The 27,732-nt window shown below is 46.3% G+C and overlaps 4 protein-coding genes and 1 pseudogene across 5 annotated transcripts in view; 3 read left to right on the forward strand and 2 right to left on the reverse strand.

Moving 5' to 3' along the window:
• Positions 1 to 2,780: 2,780 nt before the first annotated feature.
• On the reverse strand, positions 2,781 to 4,681 carry LOC105080257 (ubiquitin-conjugating enzyme E2 E1 pseudogene; annotated as a pseudogene).
• Positions 4,576 to 8,848, forward strand: NICN1 (nicolin 1, tubulin polyglutamylase complex subunit). Its single transcript, XM_010969182.3, has 6 exons — positions 4,576 to 4,811; positions 5,977 to 6,153; positions 6,406 to 6,519; positions 6,986 to 7,057; positions 7,365 to 7,469; positions 7,544 to 8,848. The coding sequence occupies exons 1-6, from the start codon at positions 4,680 to 4,682 to the stop codon at positions 7,583 to 7,585; spliced, it is 642 nt and encodes a 213-aa protein (XP_010967484.1). The 5' UTR covers positions 4,576 to 4,679; the 3' UTR covers positions 7,586 to 8,848.
• A 148-nt stretch (positions 8,849 to 8,996) lies between these two features.
• Positions 8,997 to 14,152, forward strand: AMT (aminomethyltransferase). Its single transcript, XM_010969181.3, has 9 exons — positions 8,997 to 9,438; positions 9,529 to 9,696; positions 10,235 to 10,315; positions 11,309 to 11,440; positions 11,810 to 11,888; positions 12,193 to 12,338; positions 12,423 to 12,603; positions 13,008 to 13,163; positions 13,266 to 14,152. The coding sequence occupies exons 1-9, from the start codon at positions 9,346 to 9,348 to the stop codon at positions 13,442 to 13,444; spliced, it is 1,215 nt and encodes a 404-aa protein (XP_010967483.1). The 5' UTR covers positions 8,997 to 9,345; the 3' UTR covers positions 13,445 to 14,152.
• Positions 14,153 to 14,423: 271 nt separating this feature from the next.
• Positions 14,424 to 17,665, reverse strand: TCTA (T cell leukemia translocation altered). 2 transcript variants are annotated; one of them, XM_045506045.2, is made up of 3 exons: positions 17,252 to 17,665; positions 16,851 to 16,995; positions 14,424 to 15,829 (listed from the first exon to the last, which is right to left on the reverse strand). In XM_045506045.2, exons 1-3 carry the CDS (start codon positions 17,472 to 17,474, stop codon positions 15,787 to 15,789), a joined length of 411 nt encoding a protein of 136 aa, XP_045362001.1. In that variant the 5' UTR covers positions 17,475 to 17,665; the 3' UTR covers positions 14,424 to 15,786. The 2 variants fall into 2 exon arrangements, with proteins under 2 accessions (XP_045362001.1, XP_010967485.1); XM_010969183.3 differs by having other exon boundaries at positions 16,851 to 16,905; positions 17,252 to 17,663.
• A 202-nt stretch (positions 17,666 to 17,867) lies between these two features.
• Positions 17,868 to 27,732, forward strand: part of RHOA (ras homolog family member A) — a 45,026-nt gene continuing 35,161 nt past the window's right edge. Inside the window, exons 1-2 of the mRNA XM_074344897.1 lie at positions 17,868 to 18,079; positions 21,806 to 21,884. The gene's annotated coding sequence lies outside the window, so the exon portion shown is untranslated. The remainder of the gene's footprint in view (positions 18,080 to 21,805; positions 21,885 to 27,732) is intronic.

Raw genomic sequence — 27,732 nt, forward strand, 5'->3', positions numbered from 1 at the left:
TTTTTTTGGATCCGTCTCCTAAAGCGAAGGAAATAAAAGCAAAAATAAACAAATGGGACCTAATTAAGCTTCAAAACTTTTGCACAGCAAAGGAAGCCACTGACAAAGTGAAAAGATAACCTACTGAATGGGAGAAAATATTTGCAAATGATATGATCGATAATGGGGTTAATATCCAACACATATATATAAACAGCTTATACAACTCAAAATCAGAAAAACCCCCAAACAACTGGATTGAAAAATGGGCAGAAGAACTGAATGGATATTTTTCCAAAGAGGAAATGCGGATGGCCAACAGGCAAATGAAAAGATGCTCAACATCGCTGATCATCAGGAAATGCAAATCAAAACCACAATGAGACATAACTCACACATGTCAGAATGCCTATCGTCAAAAACTACACAAACAACAAATGTTGGTGAGGATATGAAGAAAAGGGAACATTTGTATACTGTTGGTAGGAATGTAAATTGGTACAGCCACTGTGGAAAATAGTATGGAAATTTCTCAAGAAAACTAAAAATAGAAATGTCATATGACCCAGCCATTCCGCACCTGAGTATATATCCAAAAAACCTCAAAACACTAATTTGAAAAGATACCTGCACCCCAATGTTCATAGCAGCATTATTTACAATTGCCAAGTTATGGAAGCAACCTAAGTGTCCATAAATAGATGAGTGTGGTATATTTATACAATGGAATAATTTTAAAAAAAATAATGAAACCTTGCCATTTGCAGCAACATGGATGGACTTGGAGGGAATTATGTTAAGTGAAATAAATCAGAGAAAGACAGATATCATATGATACCACTTATATGGGAAATCTAAAAACCACAACAAACTGGTGGACATAACAGAAAAGAAGAACTCAAAGATAAAGAGAACAAACTAGTGGTTACCAGTGGGGAGAGGGAAGAGGGGAGGGGTAATATAGAAGAAGGGGATTAAGAGGTACAAACTACTATGTATAAAATAAACTACAAGGATATGTTGTACAACACGGGGAATATAGTCAATATTTTATAATGACTATAAATGGAGTATAACCTTTAAAAATTGTGAATCACTATATTGTACATCTGTAACTTAAATAATATTGTACATCAACTACACTCCAATTAAAAAAGCTTTAGGAGGGAGGGTATATAGGTCATTGGTAGAGTGCATGCCTAACATACATGAAGTCCTGGGTTCAAACCCCAGTACCTCTATTAAATAAATAGATGAATAAACCTAATTAACAACCCCCAAAAAGATTAATTTAAAAAATAAACAAAGAAAAATTTTTAAATTTTAAAAATCTTTTAAAAAGGCAAATGCATAAAACAATGATTATAAGCCTATGTTAGTAGACATAAAATGTATGAAAATATAATTACAATATGAAGGGGGAGGAACAGAGATGTATAGAAGCAGAGTGCTTGTCAACTATTGAAACTAGGTTGGTACCATTCAAAGTAGCTTGTTAAAAATTAAAGATGTCAATTGTAATCCCCAAGTAAGCCACTAAGGAAATAGTTCAAAAATACACAAAAAAGGAAAGAAAGGAATCAAAGTGATATTGTATAACAGATCAACTAAAATTTTTTTAAGGCAGAAATGGAGTAAATAAGGGTCCCTGAACCCAGTTCCATTGTGTGTGTGGAGGCTTCCCCATGGGGTATCTGAGAATTCAACTCAGGTCTATGCAGAGATGGAGTCAGATCCCAAATGGCAAGGGCTCAGTCCCACAAGACTGCCCTCTACTTCAGACACTGGTCAGACACAGGTCCAGGTTGTTACCTGTACTTCTAACCAATTGGTTACAAATGAGATTCCAATAACCCCCTCTGATTTAGGATGCCAATCACAAGTCCAGGTTGTCACCTGTACTTCTGACCCACTGGCTATATATCAGAGGTTGTCATGACCACTTCTCAGTTTAGGACAGCTCACGGAACTCCAGAGAAACATTTTACTCACTTGGTCACTGGTTTATTACAAGAGGATTATTAAAGGATTCCAGTCAACAGCCAGATGAAGAGATACACAGGGCAAGGCATGGGGAAGGGGCACTGGAGCTTCCATGCTCTCTCTAAGCATTCCATTCTCCCCAAATCTCCACGTGTTCACCAACTCAGAAGTTCTCTGAACTCTGTGCTTTGGGGGTTTTATGGAGGCTTAATTACATAAGCATGATTAATTAAAGCACTGGCCATTGGCGATTGACTCAACCTCCAGCCCATAGTTCCTCCCTGGAGGTCTGGGGAGTGGGACTAAAACTTCTCCTGACAACCAGCTCCCACCCTTGGGTGGGATCCAAAAGTCACTTTCCTGGAAGCTATTCAGGAATTAAGGACAAGAGACCAAATATTATCCCATTGTTATTATCCCTCAGGAAATCCCAAGGGTTTGGGGAGTTGTGAACCAGAAACTGTGGATGAAGACAAAATACATATGAGAAAAGTGTATTATGGTGATTCAGATTATCTGTCTATCTATCTATCTATCTATCTATCTATCTATCTATCTATCTATCTATTTATATCTTAGAATTATAACATCATATGGAGGAATTTAGGAATAACAACAACAAAAACCCCATAAAATATACAGAAAACAAATAACTAAAGGTCACAAGTAAATCCTTCTTTATCAGTAATCACATCAAATATAAATGACTAAACCTTCCTATTAAAGACAGATTGGCAGATTGGATTAAAAAAGATCTATATGCTATCTAAAAGAGACTCACTTTTTTTTTTAATGCCTTCATGAGCATGTTTATTGTGTTTGAGATGATAACATCAGGTGCTCTCTGAGCTACAAAGGGTAAAAGGAAATCCTCTCAGTATGAACTGACAAAGGTAAAAGGTAAAACATTTTTCACAACAGCATGAATGACATACTCAGAAATAGATCTGGGTTTAATACAAATGACATAATTCCTAGTCATCTATAGCTACTTTTATAACTTCATACAGATAACTTCATACAGATAATGAAATATAACACTAAAATGCACTATAGTGTCTGGCAGATTCAAGACCAGTATCCTTAGTACATCACAAAATACATTTTGATATCCCAAAGAAGCAAGGCTTGCAAGTAGGCATTTTAAACATAACAAATCTACAGCTACAAAATTCTACTCTTGATAGCATTTACCTTTTGGGGGAGTCTCCCAGTCTCCAAAGGATAAAAGCAGAGAGTAGAAACAGTATAACATATACATAGAAGTCCATATTGTAAAGGCTATAAAGATTTGCAGTACAGTGAGAAGATGCCTCTGCTCCGTCAGACTGTGTACAAATTATGTTAATTATGTTGTGCATCTCTTGGTCCACTGTCTGGCTATCCTGTCATGTTCTGCTCTGTTGGTCAAATACTGAGTGGCTATGCTTCCAACCACAGGATCCGCAGGATTGCAGTTTGTCAAAAGAGAACAAATTGACAGCAAAACCTTTGAAATAGTCAAAGCAGGGCTCCAGTTGTCTTTAATGATGTCCAGGCAGATGACTCCCTGACTGTTGATGTTGCAGTGATAGACTCTGGTACAGAAAGTAACCTTTAGTGGCTTAAATGGATAATTGGATGAAAATGTGATATTCAGAAAAAACACCACTTTCATATACAGAAACTGGTGGACCAAGTATAGTCGATCTCCATTCATAAATGTTATCTCCTTTAGGCCCAGCACTGCAGTTAGGGAAGACTCACTTTAGATAAAAGAACACAAAGAGGTTGAAAGTAGGGGTGGAAAAATACATCCCATTCAAATAGTAACCAAAAGAGAGTTGGGTTTTGTTTACCCATTCATCTGTTGATAGACTCCTGGGATTTGTTCACTTCTTTTTATTGTTGAGTAGTATTCCTTTGTGTGGATATACTATAGTTAGCTCATCTGTTCATCTGTTCATCTGTTGGACGTGCGGATTATTTCCAGTTTTTGGCTATTATGACATATGCTTTCATTTCTCCTGGGTAAATACTTAGGAGTGCAATGACTGGATCATACTGTAGTTATAGTTATAATTTTAGTTCTTAAATAATGAACACACACACACACACAAAAGGCCAAAATGCTTTTCAAAGTGGCAAGAAATTATCAATAGATGAGGGATCCACACTTTTGTTAGTCTTTAATTTTAGCCTGTTCAGTGGCTGTGTAGGGGTCCTAATATGTATTTCTCTGATGAATAATCATATTAAGCATCTTTTCATGGGCACATTGGCTATTCACCTACTCTTGCGAATTCTCTTTAAATCTTTTGCCCGTTAAAAAAAAAAAAGGGTTAACATTTATTTTTGCAATTAATGTCGTCCAGGCACTATGCTCATTTGTGCTCACGGTTTTACGTGCTTTAACTGACGTCCACCCTGCATAGAAACAGTAACTAAGCGCGATTCGTAAAACTAACATGGCTCGGCAAGCCTTGTATGCAGAATGCTCGGCGGTTTCTGGGCACGGCCGGCCGTAGCTCTAAAGCTCGCGTGGTGATTGGCTGAAGGGGCACTTCCGCAGGCACTTCCGAGTCCCCGCCCGCCCCGAGAATCGGTGATTGGCTGGGCTGGCCGAGCGCGAGTCTTCTCGGGAGTTGTAGTTCTTAGGGTTCGGCTGGGGATGCCAGGAAGGACCATTGGTCTCAGGCCAGGAGCGGCGGTTGTGTTTGGTCGCCGCCGCGAGCACCATGTCCCGCGTGTCAGTGCCTTGCCATGTGAAAGGCACTGTGGCCCTGCAGGTGGGCGACGTGCGGACCTCCCAAGGCCGGCCTGGCGTGCTGGTCATCGATGTCACCTTCCCCAGCGTCGCGCCCTTCGAGGTGAGCAAGCCCCGTGGGCGCGACCGGTGCTCCTGGGTGGGGCTTATCTGGGAACTCGGGCGTGTCCCAAGCATTAAATATTTTTACAGAAAGCCTCTGCAGTGTCCACGCCCTTGCGAGTCAGTTAGCCATTTACTTTTTACCTCAGTTAACACATACTTACTAGAATGCAGCTTCCTTTTCTGTTCTCTTTCACATCTCTTTACCATATCCAGAACAGCGCTGGCACGGAAGTGCCAGGATAGTAGGCTAGGTGCTGGAAATACAGTTGTGAACCAAATAGAGATGAGAGGTCATTTTGTCCCTGGCCACTGGCTAGGTATCATTAGACAATGAGCTACCCCAAAACCTGCCTCCTACCCATTCCTACAGTCTCTGCTGGAGGTCAGGTTCAACTCATCCCTCATCAGGATCTTCCCAGGGGCTCCAGTTTCCAGTCTTTGGTTGCCCTTCCCCATCTGCTGGCTGAGTGACTGGACACACTGCGGGACCTCAATACAGCAGATAAAGTCCACTTTCTAATAGCCTAGCATTCACTCTCTGTCCCACTTGCCTTTTGGCCCCATGCACTTTGTCCTGTAGTGTGTGTTTCTCCACTGAGCTGTTCTTTAAGCTGGTAGACTTCACTCAAGGACCCAACCCTGGAAATCCTGATTTAGTAGGTCTGGGGTGGAGCCTGTACACCTATATTAAAAAAAACAAACAAAAACAAAAACAAAACCTCCTTGGGTAATTCTGATGAGTATCCAGTGATGACAACTGCTGTAGCTAGGCTGAACCATGCTCTGTTCCAGGGGTGTGCTGGGTTTTGTCACCCCTTGGTGCTCCTTTGGATATGCTACTTTTTACATTCTCCACCCTTCTTGGTCTACGTGGTGGACTCCTCTGTCAGGCCTCATCTGTACATTTTCTGCCTCCTCTAGAGTTAGGGCTCTGATCTCTGGCTGCATCTTGGACATGAGGCCAGATCTGAGGTCATGTTTTTTTTGTATGACATGCTCACTTAGACTGTGCATTCTTCTAAGAAAGCAAAATTTCTCTGGGTTTCAGTGGATTCTTGTTGAAATTGTTAGATTAGTAGGAATACATTCCTAAGTGGAGGAGGAAATGGTTCCTTTGTATCCTTCAGGCCCTGGGCCTGGGTCTGATGTTGTGTGTGTTTTAGTTGCAGGAGATCACTTTTAAGAATTACTACACAGCCTTTCTGACCATCCGTGTTCGCCAGCACACCTCAACACACACTCCGGCCAAATGGGTGACCTGCCTACGAGACTACTGCCTGATGCCTGACCCACACAGTGAGGAGGGAGCCCAGGAGTATGTATCGCTGTTCAAGCAGCAGGTCAGCTGGGACTCAGCATGGCCAGGGCAGCCCAGATGAGGGCTCACAAGGGGTCTGGGGATTGAGCCAGGATCCTAGGAGGGAAGGGGTAGGGGCCAGTTCTTTGGCAAGTGCCTTGGAAGAACTACTGTTCTTTCCTTCTCAAAGGCCTGAGGAGGAAGCACCTTGGCTCATTGCTGGTTGGCTCCTGGGCAGTGAGCTGGGGCCTCGCTGGTCCTTGTGTGTGTGTGTGTGTGTGTGTATGTGTATCAGATGCTGTGTGACATGGCCAGAGTACTGGAGCTGCGCCTGATCCTGCGACAGCCGTCGCCACTTTGGCTGTCTTTCACGGTGGAGGAGCTGCAGATCTACCAGCAGGGACCAAAGGTAAGTGACTAGCTCAAAGCTGGTGGCTGGCCCTTTCTCCAGGAGTCTCCTAGCTATGGCTGGGAGGCCTCAGGGTGCAGATGGGGGTGGGAGTGGATGGGTAAGGATGGGGAGACTCAGAAGGAGGCCTTCATGGAAGTTAGTGAAGTGGGAATGCTGGAAGCTCATGATGAGGGGTGAGGCCATGTCCCCATATCCCCTGACCTTTGGGGCTGCCTGCCTCTTTCAGAGCTGGAACCTTCAGGTGCCGGGAGACACTTCTGTTCCTTGTCTTATGGGGCTTCCTTCTGCATAGCAGAAGAGCTTAAGTAGTCTGTCTGCCCCTTAGAGTCTCTGTGGACCCCTGAACAGGATTTTCCCAGTGTCTGAGGCTCAGGGGCCCTCTCTCTGCTCTTAGGACCTTGGAATCTGGTTCCAGGGCTCTCCCACTCTGCCTGCCTCAGGGCAGTATGCCTTTGCTTTGCAGAGTCCTTCCATGACCTTCCCCAAGTGGCTCTCCCACCCAGTGCCTTGTGAGCAGCCTGCTCCCCTTCTTGAGGTAAGCCCTCACCCTGGGTGAGAACCATGTGTGAATAGTCCCTGGGGAACCCCCTTCAGCAAGAATCTGGGGCTGGACCCAGGGCCCTTGGTTCACTCTGTGCCACCTTCCTTCCGGGATTTGAGGACTCTCTGTCAGGGGCTGGGCTGCCTACTCCACAGCAGGCCCCATCCTCATGTTTCACAAGTCATCTGGGGATGTTACTGGTCTCAGCTGAAGAACCCCATAGCCCAGCTTGACCTCTCTGGAGTCTAAGGGCACTGCTGGGGAGAGACCCATGGCCACTGACCTCCTCCTTCTGGAGCAGGGTCTCCCAGAACCCAGCAGGGTATCCTCCGAGGTACAGCAGATGTGGGCGCTGACAGAGATGATCCGGGCCAGTCACACCTCCACGAGGATCGGCCGCTTTGATGTGAGTGATCGCTTCCCTTTTCTTGACTCCCATTGGCCTGAGCAGGTCAGATCTGATGGTCTTTTGTGTTGCAGGTGGATGGCTGTTATGACCTGAACTTGCTCTCCTACACTTGAGCCGTGACTCTTAGTCAAGACGATGGCCTTCCGTGCCCACCCAGGCCCGGTTTGGGCCATCAGAGGCCGAAGTGCTTTCCCTGTACATTCCGAGTGTTGCCTGCATGCCCATTCCGTCTGGGCCGTGTTCACAGATTCATGATTCTTGGGGGCTCAGTATGTTGCTTCAGCATGAGCTCCTGGAGGGGGCGCACTCTGTCCTTACCTGACTGCAACCTGAAACTCCTCTTCCTTCCCTAAAAACACTCCAATTCTATTGCTAAGAATCCCCTTGCAGCTTTTGTCCCTCCTGCCAACATGCACATTCCTATCTTCTGCTTGCTTCCTCACCCTGAGTGCAGTGGGCTGAGGTAACCTACTAAGACCTGCTCTGTCTAGCCCTGGAAGACTGCTGTAGCTTGGCACTCTGGTAGTTTGGAAGCCTGAGGGAGAAACAGGAGTCCCGTTTCCTCCTTCTGCACTCCCTACTGGCCTTCTTTCCCTTTGTGTTACACTCACAAAAAGAAATTTCCTGTCTAAACTCTGCTGCTTGCCTAGGGAGCCACACAAAACTGGGAAGATGGGCAGCCCAAGTCCCTTGGTCCCTCAGTTGGCTTCCGGCTGTGTGTTCAAATGGGTCTGCCCATCGAGTCTGGGTGGGTGCCACTGGCAAGGCCGGGGCCTGAAAATAAGTCCTGCCACCTGTCTGCCACTGACACAGCCCAAAGCACATCCTTGTCCCTCTCCCAGTTGCCCCTTCTAAGAGCCGTGCTCGTAGTGATCAAGCTCGGTAGGGGGTGGGTCCAAGTGAGGGTTCTCACTGGTGTCTTTAAGAGGCTGAGGTTTTCTACAATCCCAGGCCAGCAGCTGAATAAGACAGGCTACTCTTTCTTATGAGAAAATCCTGCTTCTCTCTAGTTTTTCCCCTGGGGGCTGTTATGAGGCAGTACTGCAACATGGGTTGGACCTGGAAAACTGAATGTCTGTGTAGCTCAACAGCTTTGTCGGGGGAGGTAAGCCACCTTTTGATGGCCACCTTCTGCTCTCACCCATCAGAGTTTATGCAGGTGGTATCTGCCCTCAGGGTCACTTGCTTAGCCCTGGTCAGCTTTGGATAAGAGGGTAATGATCACAGTCCTATGCTCAGGGAGTAGCAGCCCTCAGTGTGTATGTGTGTGACAGGGGAGGTCCCTGGGAGGGACCATGCTTCCTGCACAGCTGTGTCCCCAGCACCCAGCACAGGACCTAGTGTGCAGCAAGATCAATAAATACTTGTGGAATCCATCACTGTGCTGGCCGCCTATGTTTGCCCAGCAAGACAGCTGGAGACCCTCACATGAGGCTAGGTTACTTTGGTGCTCCTGTGGCTGGCTCCACCCTCCTGTGCCCTCTCCACCCCTTCCCCTCCCCCGTGTGACCTTACACTCCTGTTGTCCTAAACTGGTGATTCAGGCCTTTCAGCCATTTGCAGAACTTTGGCCCTTTGGAGGCAGGGCAGTCAGCCAGGGAGGTCTAGCCCCCAGCTCTGTTCCTGAGCGGCTTAACTGGCTCCAACTGTCCAGTTGGGGCTGGTCAGAGGGAAGCGCCTGGGGCTATTTCCCCGCCTATGGGAGTTCAGGCATTCTGTTCTCTAAAGCCCCGCCTGCCCTTGGGGCTGCCCACTCCCTCTTCTGATCCCCCCTGGCGGGGGAGAGACCTCTTCAAGCAGGGCCTGGACTACATCTCCCAGCGTGCCTGGCAGAGTGGTGGCCTCTGTGTGCCGACTGCACCAGTTGCGGGCAATGATGCAGCGGACTGTGAGCATGGTGTCCCGTTTGGGCTTGCGTCTGCAGGCGCCCCCCTTGGCCCTGGGCCGTCCGCTCAGTTGTGCACAGGTGGGATGGAGGGTGCTGGTGTGTGGAGGGTGGGGGAGGGAGAGGGCTGGGGTCTGGGGCCTTGGTGGCACTGAGCCCGGCCGCCCGCAGGACGTGCTCCGCAGGACACCACTCTATGACTTCCACCTGGCACATGGCGGGAAGATGGTGGCATTCGCGGGCTGGAGCCTGCCAGTGCAGTACCGGGACAGCCACATTGACTCACACCTGCACACACGCCGGCACTGCTCACTCTTTGACGTGTCCCACATGATGCAGGTGAGCCAGGGAGTGTGCTGACTGCGAGACCAGGGCTTCCTCCTCATCCACAGTGGTGCAGCCCTCGACTTTCTTTGCTGGGAGCTGGAGTCCAAGGGCAGCCCTCTTAGAAGAGATGGAGGTCTTAGGGGGTTAGTGGAATGTGGCCCCCAGTAAATTAACTCAGACGGTCTTCTGATCACCTCCTGTTTAATCTCTCCAACCTGCCCCCACTGAGTGATGTAACTCAATGTCTTGGGTTTTCCAGGGCTGCCACTCATTCTCATCCACTGTCCTGGGTATTGGTTTGGAAAGGGGGTATTTCAGGAAGGTGCTGGGCCTTTTCAAGTTCCCTAAAACCACAAGTATACCCCTCTGTATTGGCCAATGTAAGGGAGTCAAAGTGGCGTTTCTGCCACCTGCAGAACCAAAGGACCAGTAGTCAGGCACTTTGGCTGCATTGAACTGTGCTGTGGGTGGCAGGAAGGATGCCTCCTTGCTCTGTGGCTGTCTAGATTTAGCTATTGCAGTGGCCTGAGGCTTTTGATCTCTTTCCCAGACCAAGATATTTGGCCGTGACCGGGTGAAGCTGATGGAGAGTCTAGTGGTTGGTGATATTGCTGAGCTAAAGCCAGACCAGGTGGGCCCCTCTTTTATTTCTGCTCAGTGAGTGAGCAGTCATGAGCCAGCAAACCAGTCTGAGTCCCTGCTTCGGGCTTGGGGGCACAGTGTCTCAGGGGTTGCATTCTTGAGGGAGGAGTCCCTGAGTCATGTCTAGACACCCAGCTGTCTGCAGGGAGAGTCCTATCCCATCCCCATCACATCAAGCTGGGAGGCCAGAAACCCAGGTTCATGTCCTATTCTGTGACCTTCCATGGTGCCAACCCCTTATGATTCAAAGTATAGTCCCTAAACCAGCAGCCTTATCACCATGTGAAGCTTGTTAGGAATACACTTTCAGGCCCCACTCCAGACCTGTTGAATCAGAACCTACATTTTAACAAGATCTCAGGTGATTCATATGACCTCTTAACCTCTGAGGCCAGCCTCACAGTATTTTGGGACATTGCCGTGGAACACATGGGATCCTTAAGATAAACTTCAAAGCTTCTGTCCTGAGGTTTGGGGCCGGGGTCCTGGGGGAACCTGAGTGAAGAGGTCTTGATGCTAGACGGATGCCCTAGGTCTGGGTGGGAAAAATTATAGATTAAGTGTGAGATGAGGTGCTCAGTACTGAGTAGGGAGGGGTGCAGAGGCTCCACCAGATCAAGTAGGTCCCCCAAGGTGAGGAAGAGATAAAAATTTTTCACTATATGAGGATCAAAAACCTGGACTTGGATGGGTTGGTGTATAGCTCAATTGGTGGAGTGCATGCTAAGCATGCACGAGGTACTTGGTTAAATTCTCAGTACCTCCATTTGAAAAAGAAAAAAACCAAACAAAATGAAAAAAAACCTGGGGTTCGGCAGGGGTCTGGGATGACCCAGGCTTGCTCCTTGCAACCTACACCCCCAGCCCTGTGCATGCGGGTTCATGAGTTTGTGGTGGCTGAGTGGGCCCAGAGACGTGTCTGACTCACACTCAATCTTGACCTCTTGGATCTGGAGGCAAAGGTGCTCTGCTTTGATGCTAGGGGACACTGTCGCTGTTTACCAATGAGGCTGGAGGCATCTTAGATGACTTGATTGTGACCAACACTTCTGAAGGACACCTATATGTGGTGTCTAATGCTGGCTGCTGGGAGAAGGACCTGGCCCTCATGCAGGTACAGCCCCTCTGTGTGCTAAGTACCCTGTCTTCCTTGTTCACCACAGCATCCTTGTTGTCCAGGACAGACCTGGAATGGACAAGGGGCTCAGAAAATGGCTCTTTGAAAGAACAGCAGGCCTGAGCAGGCCCTCCCTGGAGCGTGCTAGGTGAGGGAGGTGGGGAGGTGGGGAGGTGAAGTTGACCCTGGCCCCTAACTGAGCATCCCCTGGTGAAGGTGGAGGGCTGGACCCTGATGTTAGAGCTGGCAGACCCGGGCGTAATATAGGAACCAGTCTACTCGGCCCAGCTCTGCAGCACCCGAACTACGGTAGGTGCTCAGTAAGTGGTCCTAGAGCTAATGTGCTATTCCTATCTTTCCTTTCAGGATGGGGTTAGAAAGCTTCATAACATGGGCAGTGATGTAGGCCTGGAGGTGATGGATAATGCTCTGCTAGCCCTGCAAGGTAAGCAGGACAGGCTGGGTTTGGAGTTGACTTTTGCCTTCCAGGTTTCCTCTATTGCTTAGCACAGAGGCCATGCCAGGAGGAAGGTAAGGATGGTGTGCTATTTGTGCACAATAATTCTAAGTTTGGTACCATGCCTTCCCTCTACCTGCGTCTACAAGGCTCCATGGGCTGTGGACAAGACCATCTTCACTCACCTACAGAATAGGGCTTGCTGAGGCCTTGTTCTAGTTCCTAAGGGCTGTGATCCAGCTTTGCAGGGCACTGGGACCCAGACACTTGGTTTCTGACTCCCTGGGTCCAGGCCCTACTGCAGCACAGGTGCTCCAGGCTGGTGTGGCAGATGACCTGAGGAAACTGCCCTTCATGACCAGTGCTGTGATGGAGGTGTTTGGAGTGTCTGGCTGCCGTGTGACCCGCTGTGGCTACACAGGAGAGGATGGTGTGGAGGTATGTCAAGAAGTGGGCACAGGGTAGTGCAGGGCACAGGGCTCTGGGACTCGCTGCCCACCTGCTCTCTGGTGTCTCTTGTAGATCTCCGTGCCGGCAGTGGAGGCAGTCCGCCTGGCAACAGCTCTGTTGGAAAACCCAGAGGTGAAGCTGGCCGGGCTGGCAGCCCGGGACAGCCTGCGCCTGGAGGCAGGCCTCTGCCTGTATGGGAATGACATTGATGAACACACCACACCTGTGGAAGGCAGCCTCAGCTGGACACTGGGTGAGCTGGGCTAGCACTCAGGCAGGGGATCCTGAAGGCTGGAGTGGCCCTTCATGGGACCAGCCAGCTCATGACTTCTTCCAAGGTTGTATAGCCTGGAGCAAGTGACACAGCCTCCCTGAACCTTCATCCTCTGAAGGCATCACAGTGGCTTTGCCCACTGAATGCTGAGGACCCTCAGGCTGAGGTGGGCAGCATGGCCTCTGAGACTAGCGGGCAGGAGGTGGGCAGCTGAATGACTCATTTCAGAGGAGGAATGGGGCCTGGGGGAAGGGGGCCTGGACCTTGGTCCCCAACTGAAGGGGCCTTGATGCTGGATAGATGTCACTTGGGGTCCTTGTTGCTAGGACCTCCTGTGGTCAGGAGTCCTGTGACTGTGGCTTAAGTCTTGTGTCATGTTCCAGGGAAGCGCCGCCGAGCTGCCATGGACTTCCCAGGAGCCTCAGTCATTGTTCCCCAGCTGAAGGGCAAGGTGCAGCGGAGGCGTGTGGGGTTAACGTGTGAGGGGGCTCCTGTGCGGATGCACAACGCCATCCTGAGCACGGAGGGCACCGTGATTGGTAGGTGGACCAGGGAAGTTGGAGAGTCCTTGTCTCTTCCCCAGGAGGGTGGGGGTACTGGACTGGCAAGGTGGCATTGACAGATGGCCTCTGCCCGGACAGGTACTGTGACCAGTGGCTGCCCCTCGCCCTGCCTGAAGAAGAATGTGGCGATGGGTTATGTGCCCTATGAATATAGTCGGCCAGGTACCCCACTGCTGGTAGAGGTGCGGCGGAAGCAGCAGGTGGCTGTGGTCAGCAAGACGCCCTTTGTGCCCACAAACTACTACACCCTTAAGTAAGGATGATGGGGCAGGGCTCTCCCCTCTAGGAGCCTTGCTCTGGAGGGCACTGTACAAGGGGTTAGTCAGGAAGCTGAGGGAGAACACACTATAGGTAGGTGGCGGCTGATTCCGGTTGAGGTGGGATACACCACCTGTCCCATCTCATCCAGTGCCGCTGCAACCTCAAGACCCCATTTCTCAGTAATGGAGCCCACATTCCCATTGACCCCACTCTTGCCTGCTGGGGAAGCATCAGTTCTGGCACCTCTCCCTCCCACTCTGCTAGGTGCTGGCTGTGAAGGAGAGGCTCACCTTTAGCCGGAGGATAAAGCCTGCCCAACCTACCTCACCACGGTTGTTCATACTGCAAAGGGTTATTACCTTGGGCAGTGCTGGCTACCTCCTCTAGTTCACTTTCCCTGGGCAGGAATAACTTTTGACTCACAGAGGGTTGGCCCAGTAGGGCTGCCGTGCCTGTGTGTAAACTTGGGGATGGCTGAGGGGGCATGGACTCACTCTTCCACGTTCTTAGTTGGTCCAACCTGCTGCCCAGTAGCCAATGCTGCCAGGCTCACCTCCTGTTCTGAGCCCCAGGGCTGTTGTAGGGCAGGCTGGGCCTCCTCCTTGACTTGCCTTATCCTGGGCTGACTTTCGCCCCTGGGGGTCATTACTGGACTCCACTGACTCCTAAAAACAACATTAAACGAGCTTTCTTCTTGCTTGCCAGTCTCTAGCTTCACTGTTCTCTGACCATAGGGTTCCTGGGGTGCCAAGCCAATGCCTTCCTTCCTGGCCTCTGAGACAGGCTCAGAGTGGGTTCCCCTTAAGAAGGGCAGGTCTATAAAAACTCATGGGGATAGTGCCTCTGTTGGGCACCCATCACCTCTGCCAGACGTTGCATTTTGGGTGCTCCAAGAGCAACAGCCCCCAGGGTATTCCCTCTCCAGTTTCCCCCATGCATGCATACTCTGTCTTGTCTGAATAACCACACAGCTGGTGCACTTCCATGTTTAATAAGCTATATCCTCAATTGAGCCTAGGGTGAAATGTGAGACCCTGACACCAGTTGTGGTGTTTGTAGGCCTAGGACTGCAAAACCATCATCTCCCACCAGCCAGAGGATACTCCAGAGGATATGTGCATGAGCTCAGCATAGTCCTACTCCAGTGCACTCTTCAGACTGTCTAGGCAAAGGCTGCCAGATGGAAATGTGACATTTAACAGAGGAAGCAGGCAGCGGGACACTGAAGTACCTGGTGGCCCTGCAGAAGCAGGCAGAATAGTATGGCCATCAGGGAAGGAGGCAGGTCTAGGGCCACATGGCTTTCAGGGACTGGCGTTTGCCACTTATACTTTTGGAAGCTCCCTTGGCCCACTGTGGAAGTGGCAGGTCTGCCTAGCTTGTGGCTCTTCCCTGTTGAGGGTTTTTGGGGGTCAACTAGTGGGGAGGAGCTAAGCCTGTACCCCAGGGTTTTGGGATGAAGCTCTTATGGTTCCAGGTCAAGACAGGAAGTGGTGAGGCCGCAGGGCTTGGTGGGGCCGCTCTGCACTAACTGCTTAGTACCTTCCTGTGGGGCAGGATATAAACCCACAATCCTGTGGGCACTTAAGCAGTGGGGATAGGAAGTCACCCCTGGGACTCAGCCTCTTTCAGGCACCCAGCTTCCTTCTGTGAAGGACTGAGAGGAATATAGTACAGTGCTTGGGAAAAGATAATTTCCATAGCCTGATTCATGCCTGCAGAACTCAGGATGGGCCAAGGGAGGTGGGTGTTCAGTGCCTCCATGTCCAAGGGGTGCCAGCTGCCCCCTGCTTTGTACTTGAATGGCTAGCTAAGTAACCAGATATTATAAGGCTGTGTCCAGGCTAGGATTCCCTGGCTCCCTGCCAACAAAGCCAAACCAAAGAAATTCCAGAAACTCAGGGCTTAGGGGAAAACAGACTTGCCTTACAAATTTCAGAGCTGCTCACTCAGGCTTACTCTCAGAAGGAAAAAATCTCTACAGGGTCATATCCCAGAGGGATGAGAAGAGGAACAGGATAAAGCCAAGACAGAAAATGGACTGTTCGCCTCCCCAACCCAGAGGCTTCTGAGCTGACCCCTGAAGAAGGAGGAGCGTGCCTTCTCTCCTTAAGGCACCCAGATCAGGGTAGAGGCAAACTCTTTACTGGCCCGGTGCCTGGGGCTGCTGGAGGCAAGGCCAAGGGCAGTGAAGGCCCATCCCTGCAAGTGCTGGGGTGCTCCCTGCCCCAACCCCCTACCCCGCTGCAGTCGTCCCTGGTGTCTGGGCAGTAGCAGAACCCAGTGTGGGAGCCAGCAGACCCGGTGATGTCCCTGGAGACCCCTCTGCTGCCTTCCCTTATTCTCTGTGGGTTTTGAGAGGCTCATTTGCTGCTGTTTCCCTGAAAGTGATGGAAAAGAGAAGAGAGGGGTTATTCCAGAGGCAGCACAACAGTCCCCTTTTTGGGGGCTGACCTGGGCTCAGTAAGGTCACACTATAATGTAGATCTCTCTGCTGAGGTTCTGGCCACCATAGGCCTGCAGGCTCGTTCTCCTTCTGGCTTCCCCACCTTGTGATGATGCTCCCATTCTTCCCCAGTTGCCCAGGACAGAAACTGGGCAGTGGCAGACGTCCTAACTGGCCTCTTGCCTTCTCTATTGGACCCCTTTATCTATTTGCCATGAAGGAGGCAGTTATAAAGGCAAATGAGATCAGGCCATGGTCTTGCTGAATCAGTCATTCAATAGCTTCCTGAGTCTTGGGACAGGGTGTTACAGGTCCTTTCAGGCCTTTATGTTTGAGCTCCAGTGTCACAGCCTTGTCTCTCCTCCAATAGTTACCCTTGTTCTTGCCTCTGGGCCTTGTTTTATTCATTCTCTTTATTTGGTACACTTTACCACCCCCTAGCCTTTGCCCTTAGCTTAGGTGTCTTTGGGATACACCTGCTCTGACAGCACTCCCCTTTTAAAACTCTGGCTCCTCTTGTAAGCAGGACCTGCGTTGTTCTTGTTCTCTAAGCCTAGTGTGGCTGCTGCCATGTGGAGCTCAGAGATCAGCTGAATGAGTTTATGTTGTACAGATGAAGAGGCTGATCCTGATGAGGCCAGGCAGTGCACTAAGGACAGAGGCTCCTGCCTTTCCAACTGAGGGGCTGACAAGTGGAACCCAACAGACTTGCCACTTCATCTCAGAAACTGTAACAATAATGCTTCCCACCCCACAGATTACTGAAAAGCATACTGATGAAATGTTCAGACATCAGTGTCACCCAAAGCCTGGGCTCTACTTGCAGACCTTAGAGTTTGCTGCAAAGGCCACTAAGCTGGTGGACTCCTACCCTGAGAATGCCCCTTCCCTGTTCTTAGTATAGGAGTGGCCTCTGCCTGCCAAGATGGGGTTGAGATGGGAACAGATTTACTCACCAGGAAGGGAAATGCGTGGAGCCATCAGGTGTGGATCCGTTCTGGCCGCCCAGACCTGGGGGCAGGAACACATCCAGAGCTGCAGCAGACTTGGGGAGGGTATCTGAGCAGTCATCAGCCCAGGTCAGGTTAGAGGCCAGAGATACTGTTTGATAGAGTGTGGTGGAGACCCTAAGGGATTATTGGTATTGTCTGGTGGAGATTCAAAGGAAGTTATAATGTGATGGGTGGGCTGGTGGGGTTTCTTTCATGAAATGGTATGTTGGCATGGGTCAGGGTATAGCGTTAAGTCGTGATGAAGTTCTCAGGGGACCAGGGGCAGTCTAGGGAGGTTCTGGGGAGCCCAAAGGTACAGTCGGTGGTAGAGGGGACGGCCAGCGGGAGTTGGTGGGGAGCCTCACCTGGGCGGTGATACAACCCGGTCACCGTACTCCCGTAGAACCCCCACGCCAGCTGGATGCCCAGAAGACTTAACACCAACCAAAGCAGCAGCAGCTTGAAGAGAGTCACGCGCATGTCCTGCGCCTCCCACTCCCGCAGGAACTCGCTGCCAAGGGCGCCCAGGGCGCCCAGCACCGTGGCCGACAGAGTCTGCAAAGACTGTCCAGACCAAGGCTCCGCCATGACTGGCTGGCGCCCCACCCGGACAACTGTCACCGTAGTCCCCACTGCGCAGGCGTCTGAGCTTCCGGGGCCAGGCCCACTAATGCGCACGCGTAAACCCAGGCAAAGAGCGCCTACCTCGCTTGCGCGAAGAGTTGGCAGTTCGGGGAGGAGTATTAAGACCGCGCACGCGCACCTAGCCCCACCCAGCTTACTTAAAGGATGAGTGACTCGGGGAGTATAAAATAGCAACCAGGTCTTTTATAGTCCCAGAGTTCCCGTGATGCCCCACGAGGCTGCAATGATTGGTTAAGAGCCTTGCTCTTAGGGCGTTGACGCGCTTCTGAGCAATCGTGGCTAGGCAACGAGTGCGCGCGTGTGCGCGGGACCGCGACTGGGGCCGGCTTGAGCCCGCTGGGCACACGGGGGCGCGCACGTCGTTCCCCGCCCTCCCGCCGCCGTCGCCGCCCGCTCTTGCTCGCTCGCGCTCCCGGCCCACCGCCCTCCGTCGGTTCTCTCGTTAGTCCGTCGCCGCCTCCTAAGCCACCCGCCGTAGTCTTCGAGCTTGCGACTCGCGGACAGGCGTCCTCGGCGCGGAGAGGCCGGACTCGGAATCGTCGCCTGAGGTGAGCGAGAGGTTTCCCTCCTGGCGCCGCGGTGCCCCGGGCCCGCCCGCCCGGCACTCTTCCGGCCGCCGCCCCGCCGCGGCCGCGCCCCACCTGCTGCTCTCGGCCCGCCGCCCCAAGACCCTAGCCCCTGACCCTGACTCCGGGCCTGGGACCCGTGCCCAGCTCCCCGAAGCCGCAGCCCCGCCCGTACAGTCCCCGGAAGCGCGCCCCGCGGCCTCCCGCGCCCCTTCCCCCGCCCCGCCAGGCCTGGTGGAGCCCTAGCCACCCGCCTGCGGTCCCCGGCGCTTCCTCTCTTAGGGCCCGGCAGGGCGGGGACTCCGAGTCTGGCCCCGCGACCCGCTGGGCTGCCAGCCCCTACGGAGCGCGCGTGGCTATCGGAGTTGAAATAAGAAAGAAACTTCACAACTCCATTTTGGCTTTTACATTTAATATGAAACATGAATCACCGTTTTGTACTGGGTGAAGTCCAGTTATATTTTGAATATTTTCTTCTTTAATGCAGTATTCTTTGAGATTGTGTAAGTAAAACATATTGTTGAAATCTTAGTAGGATTCTTCGGTATTGAAAAGAAGGGAATTTTCTAATTGCAAAGAACATTTTTCATGATTTAAACTAGCATCAAAATAGAGTATTAACTTACAGTTTTGCTTAGTCTGTTACTACCTTAGGAGTCCCCTAAACATCTGTCTTTTGTTACCGATTGGTTTTAGTTACAAGTTCATTAAGTAGCACTATTTGTACTCAAATTGATTTGGTCAAAACCATTTTTAGTAGTTTATGATAGAAAAGTGGCATTCTTTTTACCTTAGAGTCTCTTTCACTTGTGTTTCTTAATAGTTCTGATTTAAAATTTTTAACTCTGTTGGTAACTTGTTTGGTTCTTTCTGTGTTTAAGACAGTCTTTTGAAGTAAGTGTTCCTTGCAGGTGTGTAATCAGATTACATTCCTGGTGGATCTGAAGGGGGGAAAATACTTTAAAAAAAATTCTTTTAAACGTTGTATGTGGTGAGAATTTTTCAGGCACTTAGTGTCGTACACCCAGATAGTAGGATACTGCGTATGTACCAATGCATGATTGTCACTTTAGACATGGCTAAATTGGAAGAGTTTTTTTTGAGTATTTGGCACAAGTGATATCATTTGGACTGAAAATACAAGATTAGTTTTTAATTGTAAAGGATAACTTATTGAAGGATCTCTTTTGATAAATTGTCTGCTTTTGTAGAGCACTGGTGGCTCTTGGGGACGCAAAGTATATAAGATGGAACTTGGTTTTGATCAGTCTAGTACCAGACTTACCTGTTCTCCTAAAAATCTGTACTAGGGGGAAGAAGAGAATAGGAATCCACTGACTTTTTCATTGATCAAAAATTTTAGACCTGAAGGGAATCCTCAGGATTTGTAGTCCAACCCCAGTTGCAGGTGAGAAACTGAGTCCCAGAGACTTCGGTAAATTTCTGAAGGTCATGTTTAGTCAGGTGCCAGCCAGAACTATTTTCACTGTAAGATCTTCTCCATGTACTCCCAAACATCTTGCTTAGAGTCAGCTAAAATTCTGAACTTATTCCAGTGTTTCTCCTTATATATATATTGTTGATTTTGTATATAGTGAAAGAATCTGAAAAAAACCAAACAAATTTCAGTTCTTTAGCTTTTAGTCTTCTTTGTGTAATTAGATGATCCTACAGCAGTTGATTGAAATAGGTAAATGAATATACAAAGTCTGTGTCTGGCCTAGTCCCAGCTTTAGATGTTTTGGTTTTCTTGAGGACCAGCTTCTTCAAGAGGGAGGCCCAGACTCCCCTGCTCCAAATCCAACATAATTAGGCCCCAATAAGATGTTATCAGGTGACTACTGACTCTTGTGACTATTGAGGTGGGATGGAGAGAAACAGTGTATATCAAGTATATAGATTACTGAGTGTGTGTATGTGGTAGTGATTTTGCTGGAGTATTTTCAGTCCTGAGTCCTATTTTGTCTGTCAGTTAACTCCTTTAAAAGTTTATCCTGGTTGTGTAGGGGTGTAAGTTATTAGGAGAGTAAAAACAGGTAGGTCTTCAAGTGTTTCCTGTTGATAGGGTGGAGTCCAAGCAGTGACTGGAGGAGGTGGGTTGCTACTTTGGGCCTTCTTAATTGTACTGTAGCTAAGAGAATTATGTTAACTTTGCCGGAAGAAAGACTGATAATTTCAGTTTTTAAAATTACTAATTTGGGTTGGTGAGCTAATATAGACAGCACTTTGGGTTTAATTGCATTATGCTACTAGTGATAATGGTAAATATTAAATAATCACTGGGTTTTAATCATGTATATTTGTAGTTTTAAAAGGTCCCTAAAGGTATTTTGTCTTCCCTTATTCCTTTATGCACCTGATCGGAGAACTGTTTCTCTGCACCTTCACACTAATGTAACCAAATTTTAAATTTGTGTTAATATGTCTTGCTGTACTCTGCTCTTTGGGGACATGCTCACTGTTAAGTACTTGTGAGATTAATAAATTAAAATTTTCAAGATAGTTTGAAATTAGTAATTAGTGTAAAATTTCTTTTTCAAGTGTTTGTATTTCAAGTGACTCATTTTTAATCTGTGGTGCTGTAGTATTAAGTAAAGGCCTGGTATACTCATAATTATGATAGTCATGTGACTGAAAATCAGATAGGCATGAAGCTGCTCATTCTGGGTGTTGGTCTGAGTTTATTAGTGCTTCCTCCAGATGATTCTGAATACATTTTTATAGCTAATAATTATCAAAATATGGGATACACTGTTAAATTGGAGCCAGTTTGCAGTTAGTACCAAATTGAGCTTGATTTTTTTTTTGAGGGTGGCTAAAGTAAATGTGCTTAAGCATATTTATTACAGTATCTTAATTTTCAAGTGAAGGGAAAGAGAACATAAGCAGCCAGTGAAGTAAGTTTGGAATGGAGTGGAGTCAAGGGAAAAGTGGGAGATAAAATGAAATTAGAGAGGTGGGTAGAGACTACATCATTTAGAACCTTTTAGGACATGGGAAGTTCTTTGGATTTGTTTTGAGATGAGGAATCATCAGATATTTTTTAGCAGGTGAATGATGGAATCATTCATCAAGAGTAGGGGGTAGATTAAGTCCATTCTGACTTTAAACAGTAAACTGCTGCTGATGATTTCTGACAGAGGTATCAGATGGATCTCGTAATATTAATTTCCTTAACCTAATGACTTCAACGGTTTTCTTTTTTGAAGCCATTGACTTTCTGATAGTTGTCTTTTAGCCTGTATTTCTCTGTGATGCCTGTATTAAAAAGGAAACGTAATTTGATAAAGCAGGTCGTTCAGATGTTCTTGGTAGGCTGGGTGGTAGGGATACCAGTTTGCTGTAAAAATTTTTTTAACTTTGCTTTGTGTTTGTAAATTTTTATAATGTTGGAAAATTAATTTACATAGGTTTAATCGGCTTTGGGGTTTTGCTTTTAAAAGGGCAACTTTTTAAAAAAGGGCAAATATTTGTAATATTCAGAAAATAAGGTTGATGGTGTGCATTTGTTAAGTGAAGGAAGCCAAGATTTGTGTAAAAGTGGTGAATTTTATGGTGTGTCAGTTAAAATTAAATTCTGCACCCCCCCCCGGGGGGGGGGCATTCTAAATTCATGGAGCTTTGGGCAAGCCCATTTTACATCCTGTGCTTTGGTTTTTTTCCTTCTAAATGAATAGATGTAATTCCTAATTTTTTTTGTTTTTGTAGTGCCTTACGTCTGAGAAGTTCAAGGCACTTTGTAGAACTTCTGCCATACAGACTGTGGGTCTTGCAGCACATTTGTAAGGTATGTAAATGGAAGACTCTTCTTTCATTCCCCTTCCCCCATGGAAAAGAAATTATTACTTATTTTATATTATATATTAATGTAAGTTCTAGGGAAATGTGGGTACAACACTATTAATGATTCTCTTCCCTACCAATCTTGAGATGTTTATCTTACTCTGTAACTTTTCTCTCTGATCTTATTTTCCTGTCTCTGTAAGATATTTCTCTAACTTCCTTTTTCTCTTCTATTCTAAGCAATATTTCTTCCTTAGATGAAGATATATTTCCAAACCTCTTAATCTTTAAGGAGGTGGATTTACCATGTTATACATATACTTGTCTCACTTCTGGATCATTCCCATCTTGTTTCTTGTTCTTCATCTTTAAGTTTCATTTTTTCAATAGAGTAGTTTGGTCATCTTACAGTTTTCCCACAGCCTGTGCTGTGGGTATGTCTAATTATCAGTAGAAAATCAGCCAACCAGAGAATAAGGACCAGAGGACAGTCCTCCCTCTTACCAGAGGGGTCAGCAGTCATACTGGCTTGGATGGGAGCTATGTTAATAATAGTAGGTGTAACAGCCCATCCAGGGGCTATTTAGATACTTAAACTGATTACAAATAAAGGAAATAATAACATCTTAATTTATTTGCTACCATGTAAGTATCCTGGTCTGTTACCATTTTGATTACCTTTTCTTGTTCTCTTTGGGTCTGAAGGAACTGTATATAAAGAAATGAGCTGTTAAGGGGATGAATATTCTCATTTGGAGATGAACTACCTGGCATGGAAGGCATATGATGGTAGTTGTTTCAGTTGGCTTTGAAATTCTCCTTGGCATGGTAAGAGGAATGGTCAAGCTAGCTTGTGGTTTTGTCATTATTCGTTCATTGAACAAGTAGTTACTGAATAGCAGCTATGTGCCTGGTGCTGTTCTGGGACACATTTGAGGAAAACAAAGGTTCCTGCCCTCAGGTAGTTTTTACAGTGTCTTTATTCTTAAAAACACAAACATTTTTGAATCATTTCATCTGCTTTTTTCAGTGTCACTGATGAGAAAGGGGAAAGCACATCAGGTATTAATAATCACAAAAACATTAATATCCCTGCTCATTTTTGTTCTAGTAGGGACTACTGGTGATAGACAAGGAAGGAATAGGCTTGCCTTTTTTAGGGAATAGCATAAAAAGGTTTGAATAGCTGGAGGCTGTAAAACAAGCAGGAGGAGTAGAAGAAATAAAGTCTTACAGGTAGGCAGGGCCCAGATCTTGTAGAGACTGAATTTAGAATTTATTCAGAGTACATTGAGAAGCCATTGAAGGGTTTTTTTAATAAAGGAAGTGATGTGATATTTCTTACTTATATTTTTGGCTGCTCTTTGGAGAATATAGGGAGGCAAAAATGGGAGCAGGGAGATCTTTCAGAGGTTCTTTCAGTCCAGTGACAGATAATAGTGGCTTAGACAGAAATGGTAACAGTGGAAGTGGTAGAGTTCGTTGTAAGGGAGTGCTGATAGGCTTTGCAGATAGATTGGAAGATGTGGCTTCAAGAAGCTCTGATCCATGGCAAAAGATCAGCCCAGTGCAACTGCTGGACCCAGCACCACTGGGCATGATACTCTGTTGCTGTTCCATGAGGCTTGAAATTTCTCCTTTCAGCATATTCAAGTGATGCATTAGGGTGGTTTGATTGGATGACCTCCCTTAATAGATTGCAGACTGTGTTTCAAAGTTGTTTTCTCAGTTTTTTTTTTTCCCACATTACTGAGTTAAAAACAAAAAAGTAAGGTTATGGTTTTGCTCTGTAGATTTGCTTAAATCAGATTTTTTACCAGAAATGCCTATGGCCCTGTAATTACAAAGGATTTCTGCTGTAGACATGTGTGTGTCTGTTTATTTTTAAGCAGATTATTTTATTTCTCTGAGCCTCAGAACCTAAATTTGTGAAATGAACATTCCATTTCATAGAAATTTTAGATTAAGTAACATGTGAATAGCATAGTGCTCAATACATATTAGTTTTCTCCCTTGGTGGAAATAATTATTCTAACTTTGTAGATTCTTCAAGTGTATTTTTCTTTCAGGATATCAGTGCATTGTATTTATATAGTGACTGCTTTCAGAATGATGAGAATTTTGATAGGAAACTTAAAATTATATAAATTTCTTTACTGCCACCTGACCGAGTAGGTCAGGTTTGGTGTTTTCATTTTGTTTGTTTCAATATGTTTGGTGTTTTCATTTTCTTGTCTTGTTTAACAGTAGGAGTTAGTATTTTGGGACTTATGTCCTAGGGTTTTATCATTTTTATAAATGTTAACTGACATCACGAATAATAGTTTGGTAACATGAGACCATGTAAATCACAAATTGTCTAGATTCATTCTTGGGTCGTAGTAGTGATTCTGCCTTTATCTGACTCTGAGATCATTGAGTTCTACACTTAAGCATCAGTAAATAGTAGCAGCAGAGATGGTACTCTGACAAGTGGACAGAAGAGTAGATACATGAGGTGGAGATTTTTTTTCTACTGTTACTTGCTGCCACTACTTTTTATAACTGACGGGGTTTTGAACAATATCTAATCCATGCCAACTCTCATGTCCACTCATGTGTCTGACTGTGGCTGAAGAATCTTTAATCATGAAGTTAGAAGCATTTGTTTATCATGTATTGGCTATATGCAAACTTCATTTATCTTTCAGGCTTATTCTTTAGAAATTGTATTTTCCATTAATTAAGTTTTCCAATTTTATTAACCTTGCATCCTTACCATAGTCCCTAGGACAAAAATCCCTAAAACTTCTGGGAAAATGTTTTGAACCACTTTGTCAATTTAACAGTGTGCCTCAAAAAGCAGTCCCCCACAAAAAAAAAAAAGATTTTTTTTGCAAGAAAGAGGGACAAAAGAAGATAGAGTTTTATTTTACGAAGTTCCCGACTGCTCTAAATAGAGAGATTCAATTCCATCACTTTAAACAATTGTTTGTTTTTACTTTGTTGTTGAAACTTCTACATTTGTTATATGTACACTATTATTTTTTACCTTACTCTCATGGTGGTTGTGTCTAAGTCAGTGTGGTGCCCATGTGTTGTCCTCGGGTGCCTCTTCCATGGACCCAGAGAGCAGATGTTAAGTGCCGTTGTGCTGGTGTACTTTTACATAACTTTACTATTTGTTATTTAAATTTTGAGGTTTAAAGAAGTATGTTTAAGATGGATATTTAATGTAACAATACAGTTTTTGGCCATGAGATAATTTTTATTATGTGATTTGACAGTTTTATCGGAAAAACTGCATTTAGAGTTTTTTGTGGGAAAGTTCTTTTCTGGATAGTCTTTTGTTTAACTTTTAAAGTTATTCAGAAGGAAGCTCTGTTTATCTTTTAAAGGCCTTAAGTTCAGAAAAGAAAGGCAGTAGAATATCTGAGGTAAGAACATGGGCTCTCTGGAGAGACTGACAGTTAAGAACCAGCTCTTACACTTGACAGTTTATGACTCTGGATAGTAAGATGACCCCTTTACAGCTCAGTTCCTCTTCTGTAGAATGAGGATAACAGAGTGCTGTGAAGGTTCAGTGAGAATATTTAATATCCCTTAACTGTACACTTAAAAATGGTTAAGTTGCTAAATTTTGTTATGCATATTTTACCACAATTATTTTTTAAAAAGGGAAAATGCACTAGGCAAAAATAAAATAATACAGTAAGGTTTATTATAAAAACTATGTTCTTCCTATCCCAGAGTATAGTCCTTCTCTCATAGTATTGCTTCCTTTGGATCTCTGAAGATATTTTGGAGCAACACACAGCAGCCTCCTTAAACCTGCTCTCTGCACTCCACTCTGAGGTGAGCTCAGTAGACGGCTCTCAGCCCTGTCCTGCAGCTTTGTCATCGAGGGAGTGACCTGGGACCTTCTCTTCCTGCTGGCAAGCCTGCCTGCCTTGGAGCCCAGTGACCTGGTTGTTAAAGACAGTTGATTCTGCTATGACTGGCAAGGCCTGCAGCCAGGCTGGATGATCTGTGCAGTACTCCTATGCATCACTGGAATCTTGTTCGCCTGAGTGGCAGATGCAAATGTTAGCACAATCAGAAACACAGCTCCTTACCTGAAGAAGTAGTATCTCTCATCACTCTAGGCTCTGCCAGTACCTGCTGAACGCAGAACCAGCTTCATGCTGCCCCTCCCCCATGAGGGCCTTATATTTTATGATGGCCCTTCTCTCTAAGGGTGGGGCCTTAGGCTCCCTTCTGAATGGGAGGCTGTTCTAAGCTTATTTCTAAATTAAACTCATCCCTTACCCTGGGGGAAAAAAAAGAAATTTTAGAGCAAGGAGGTTGATAAAACATGTATATTAAATGCAGTGTAAGAGGGGTAGAGCATGAAAACAAGCCTTTCTCACAACTTAGCCTCCCAAGGTTTTTGCTTCAGAGAGAACTGCATACCAGTTTCCTGTGTATAAACCAAGTAACTGTTTCATACGTATCCTTCTAGAGATATTGTGTCCTTTTTGATATATAGACTGTTGCACATCCCACTGTTATGCATCTTATTCTTTCCCCTTAACAATAGGTCTTGGTGGTTATCTGGCAAGATAGTTAAAAGTATATACTGTGGAAAACAGTTTGGCAGTTCCTTAAATAGCTAAATATAGAATTACCATATGACCCAGCAATTCCATTCCTAGATATATACCCAGAAGAATTGAAAACAGGTACTCAAACAAATACTTGTACATAAATGTTCATAGTAGTACTGTTCAAATACCCAAAAGATGGAAACATTCCAAATGTCCATCAACAGATAAATGGATAAACAAACATACAATGGAATATTATTCAGCTGTTTTTGTAAACGAAGCACTGATACATGCTGCAATACGGATGAACCTTGAAAGCGTTAATGCTAAGTAAAAAGCCAGGCACAAAGGCCACATATTGTATAATTTCACTTAAATGAACTATGTAGAATAAGTAAATCCATAGACATACAGCAAATTGGTGGTTGTCAGGTGTTGAGGGTGAGGGGAAACTGGGGATTGAATGCTTAAAGAGTATGAAGTTTTCTTTTGTGGTGGTGAAAATGAATATGTTTTGGAACTTGACAGAGTTGATGGTTGCACAACATTGTGAATGTACTAAATATCACTGAATTAAACACTTTAAAAGATTAACTTTAGGGGCAAGGGTATATAGCTCAGTGGTAGAGAGTGCACTGGGTTCAGTCCCCCAGTGTACCTTTGTAAATAAACAAACAAATACATACACACACACACACCTAATTACTCCCTTCCAAAAAAAAATTAAAAAGGTTAACTTTGTGAATTTCACCTTAATTTAAAAAAATTTTTAATAGATGTTCAGGCCCCACCCTGAAGAGTTTTCAAATCTGTTGTGGAACCTGGAGAGGAATAGCAGTTTTTGTGCTAAAATGCAGGGTGCCTAGCATTGCTGAGACATCTCAACAGGGCATAAGACAGTTCATTGGGGCTCTTGGTCCGTTCTTCCCTGTGTGTCAGTTCTCCAGACAAGCATTGTCTTAGGGACAGTGTAAGTGGAGAATTGGGCTACACAAAGTCTGTGCATCTATTTGAGGTTCACCTTGAAATATTTACATTTTGAGGTCAGTGACATGATGCGATCTTTTAGGAAGCCAGAAGGAATGTTTCTTTGCAGCCCAGCCCCACAAAGAAGAATTTAAGTCTGGGATGATTTCCATTTGGCAGTATATTGGAAGCTTTGTCTTTGTCCTCTGCTTGCCTTTATGTACCTTAGGCCTGCTGCTCTCTATCTCCAAGGCACTTGAACTGACATTGACCTGTGGCAACTGCTTGATCAAGATGGCCAAATAATAATAGTACCAGGTT

This window comes from Camelus bactrianus, chromosome 17 (assembly GCF_048773025.1).
Source record: "Camelus bactrianus isolate YW-2024 breed Bactrian camel chromosome 17, ASM4877302v1, whole genome shotgun sequence".
In the NCBI taxonomy this organism is placed as follows: Eukaryota; Metazoa; Chordata; class Mammalia; order Artiodactyla; family Camelidae; genus Camelus; species Camelus bactrianus.

Coding starts and splice junctions, on each gene's coding strand:
- NICN1 (XM_010969182.3), top strand. CDS start 4,680: ATGTCCCGCGTGTCAGTGCCTTGCCATGTGAAAGGCACTGTGGCCCTG. Junction 7,058..7,364: donor AGCCTGCTCCCCTTCTTGAG/GTAAGCCCTCAC, acceptor CTTCTGGAGCAG/GGTCTCCCAGAACCCAGCAG. Junction 7,470..7,543: donor CGAGGATCGGCCGCTTTGAT/GTGAGTGATCGC, acceptor TTTGTGTTGCAG/GTGGATGGCTGTTATGACCT.
- AMT (XM_010969181.3), top strand. CDS start 9,346: ATGATGCAGCGGACTGTGAGCATGGTGTCCCGTTTGGGCTTGCGTCTG. Junction 9,697..10,234: donor ACGTGTCCCACATGATGCAG/GTGAGCCAGGGA, acceptor TCTCTTTCCCAG/ACCAAGATATTTGGCCGTGA. Junction 13,164..13,265: donor CACGGAGGGCACCGTGATTG/GTAGGTGGACCA, acceptor CTGCCCGGACAG/GTACTGTGACCAGTGGCTGC.
- TCTA (XM_045506045.2), bottom strand. CDS start 17,474: ATGGCGGAGCCTTGGTCTGGACAGTCTTTGCAGACTCTGTCGGCCACG. Junction 16,996..17,251: donor CGGGTTGTATCACCGCCCAG/GTGAGGCTCCCC, acceptor TCTATCAAACAG/TATCTCTGGCCTCTAACCTG. Junction 15,830..16,850: donor TCCACGCATTTCCCTTCCTG/GTGAGTAAATCT, acceptor CATCACTTTCAG/GGAAACAGCAGCAAATGAGC.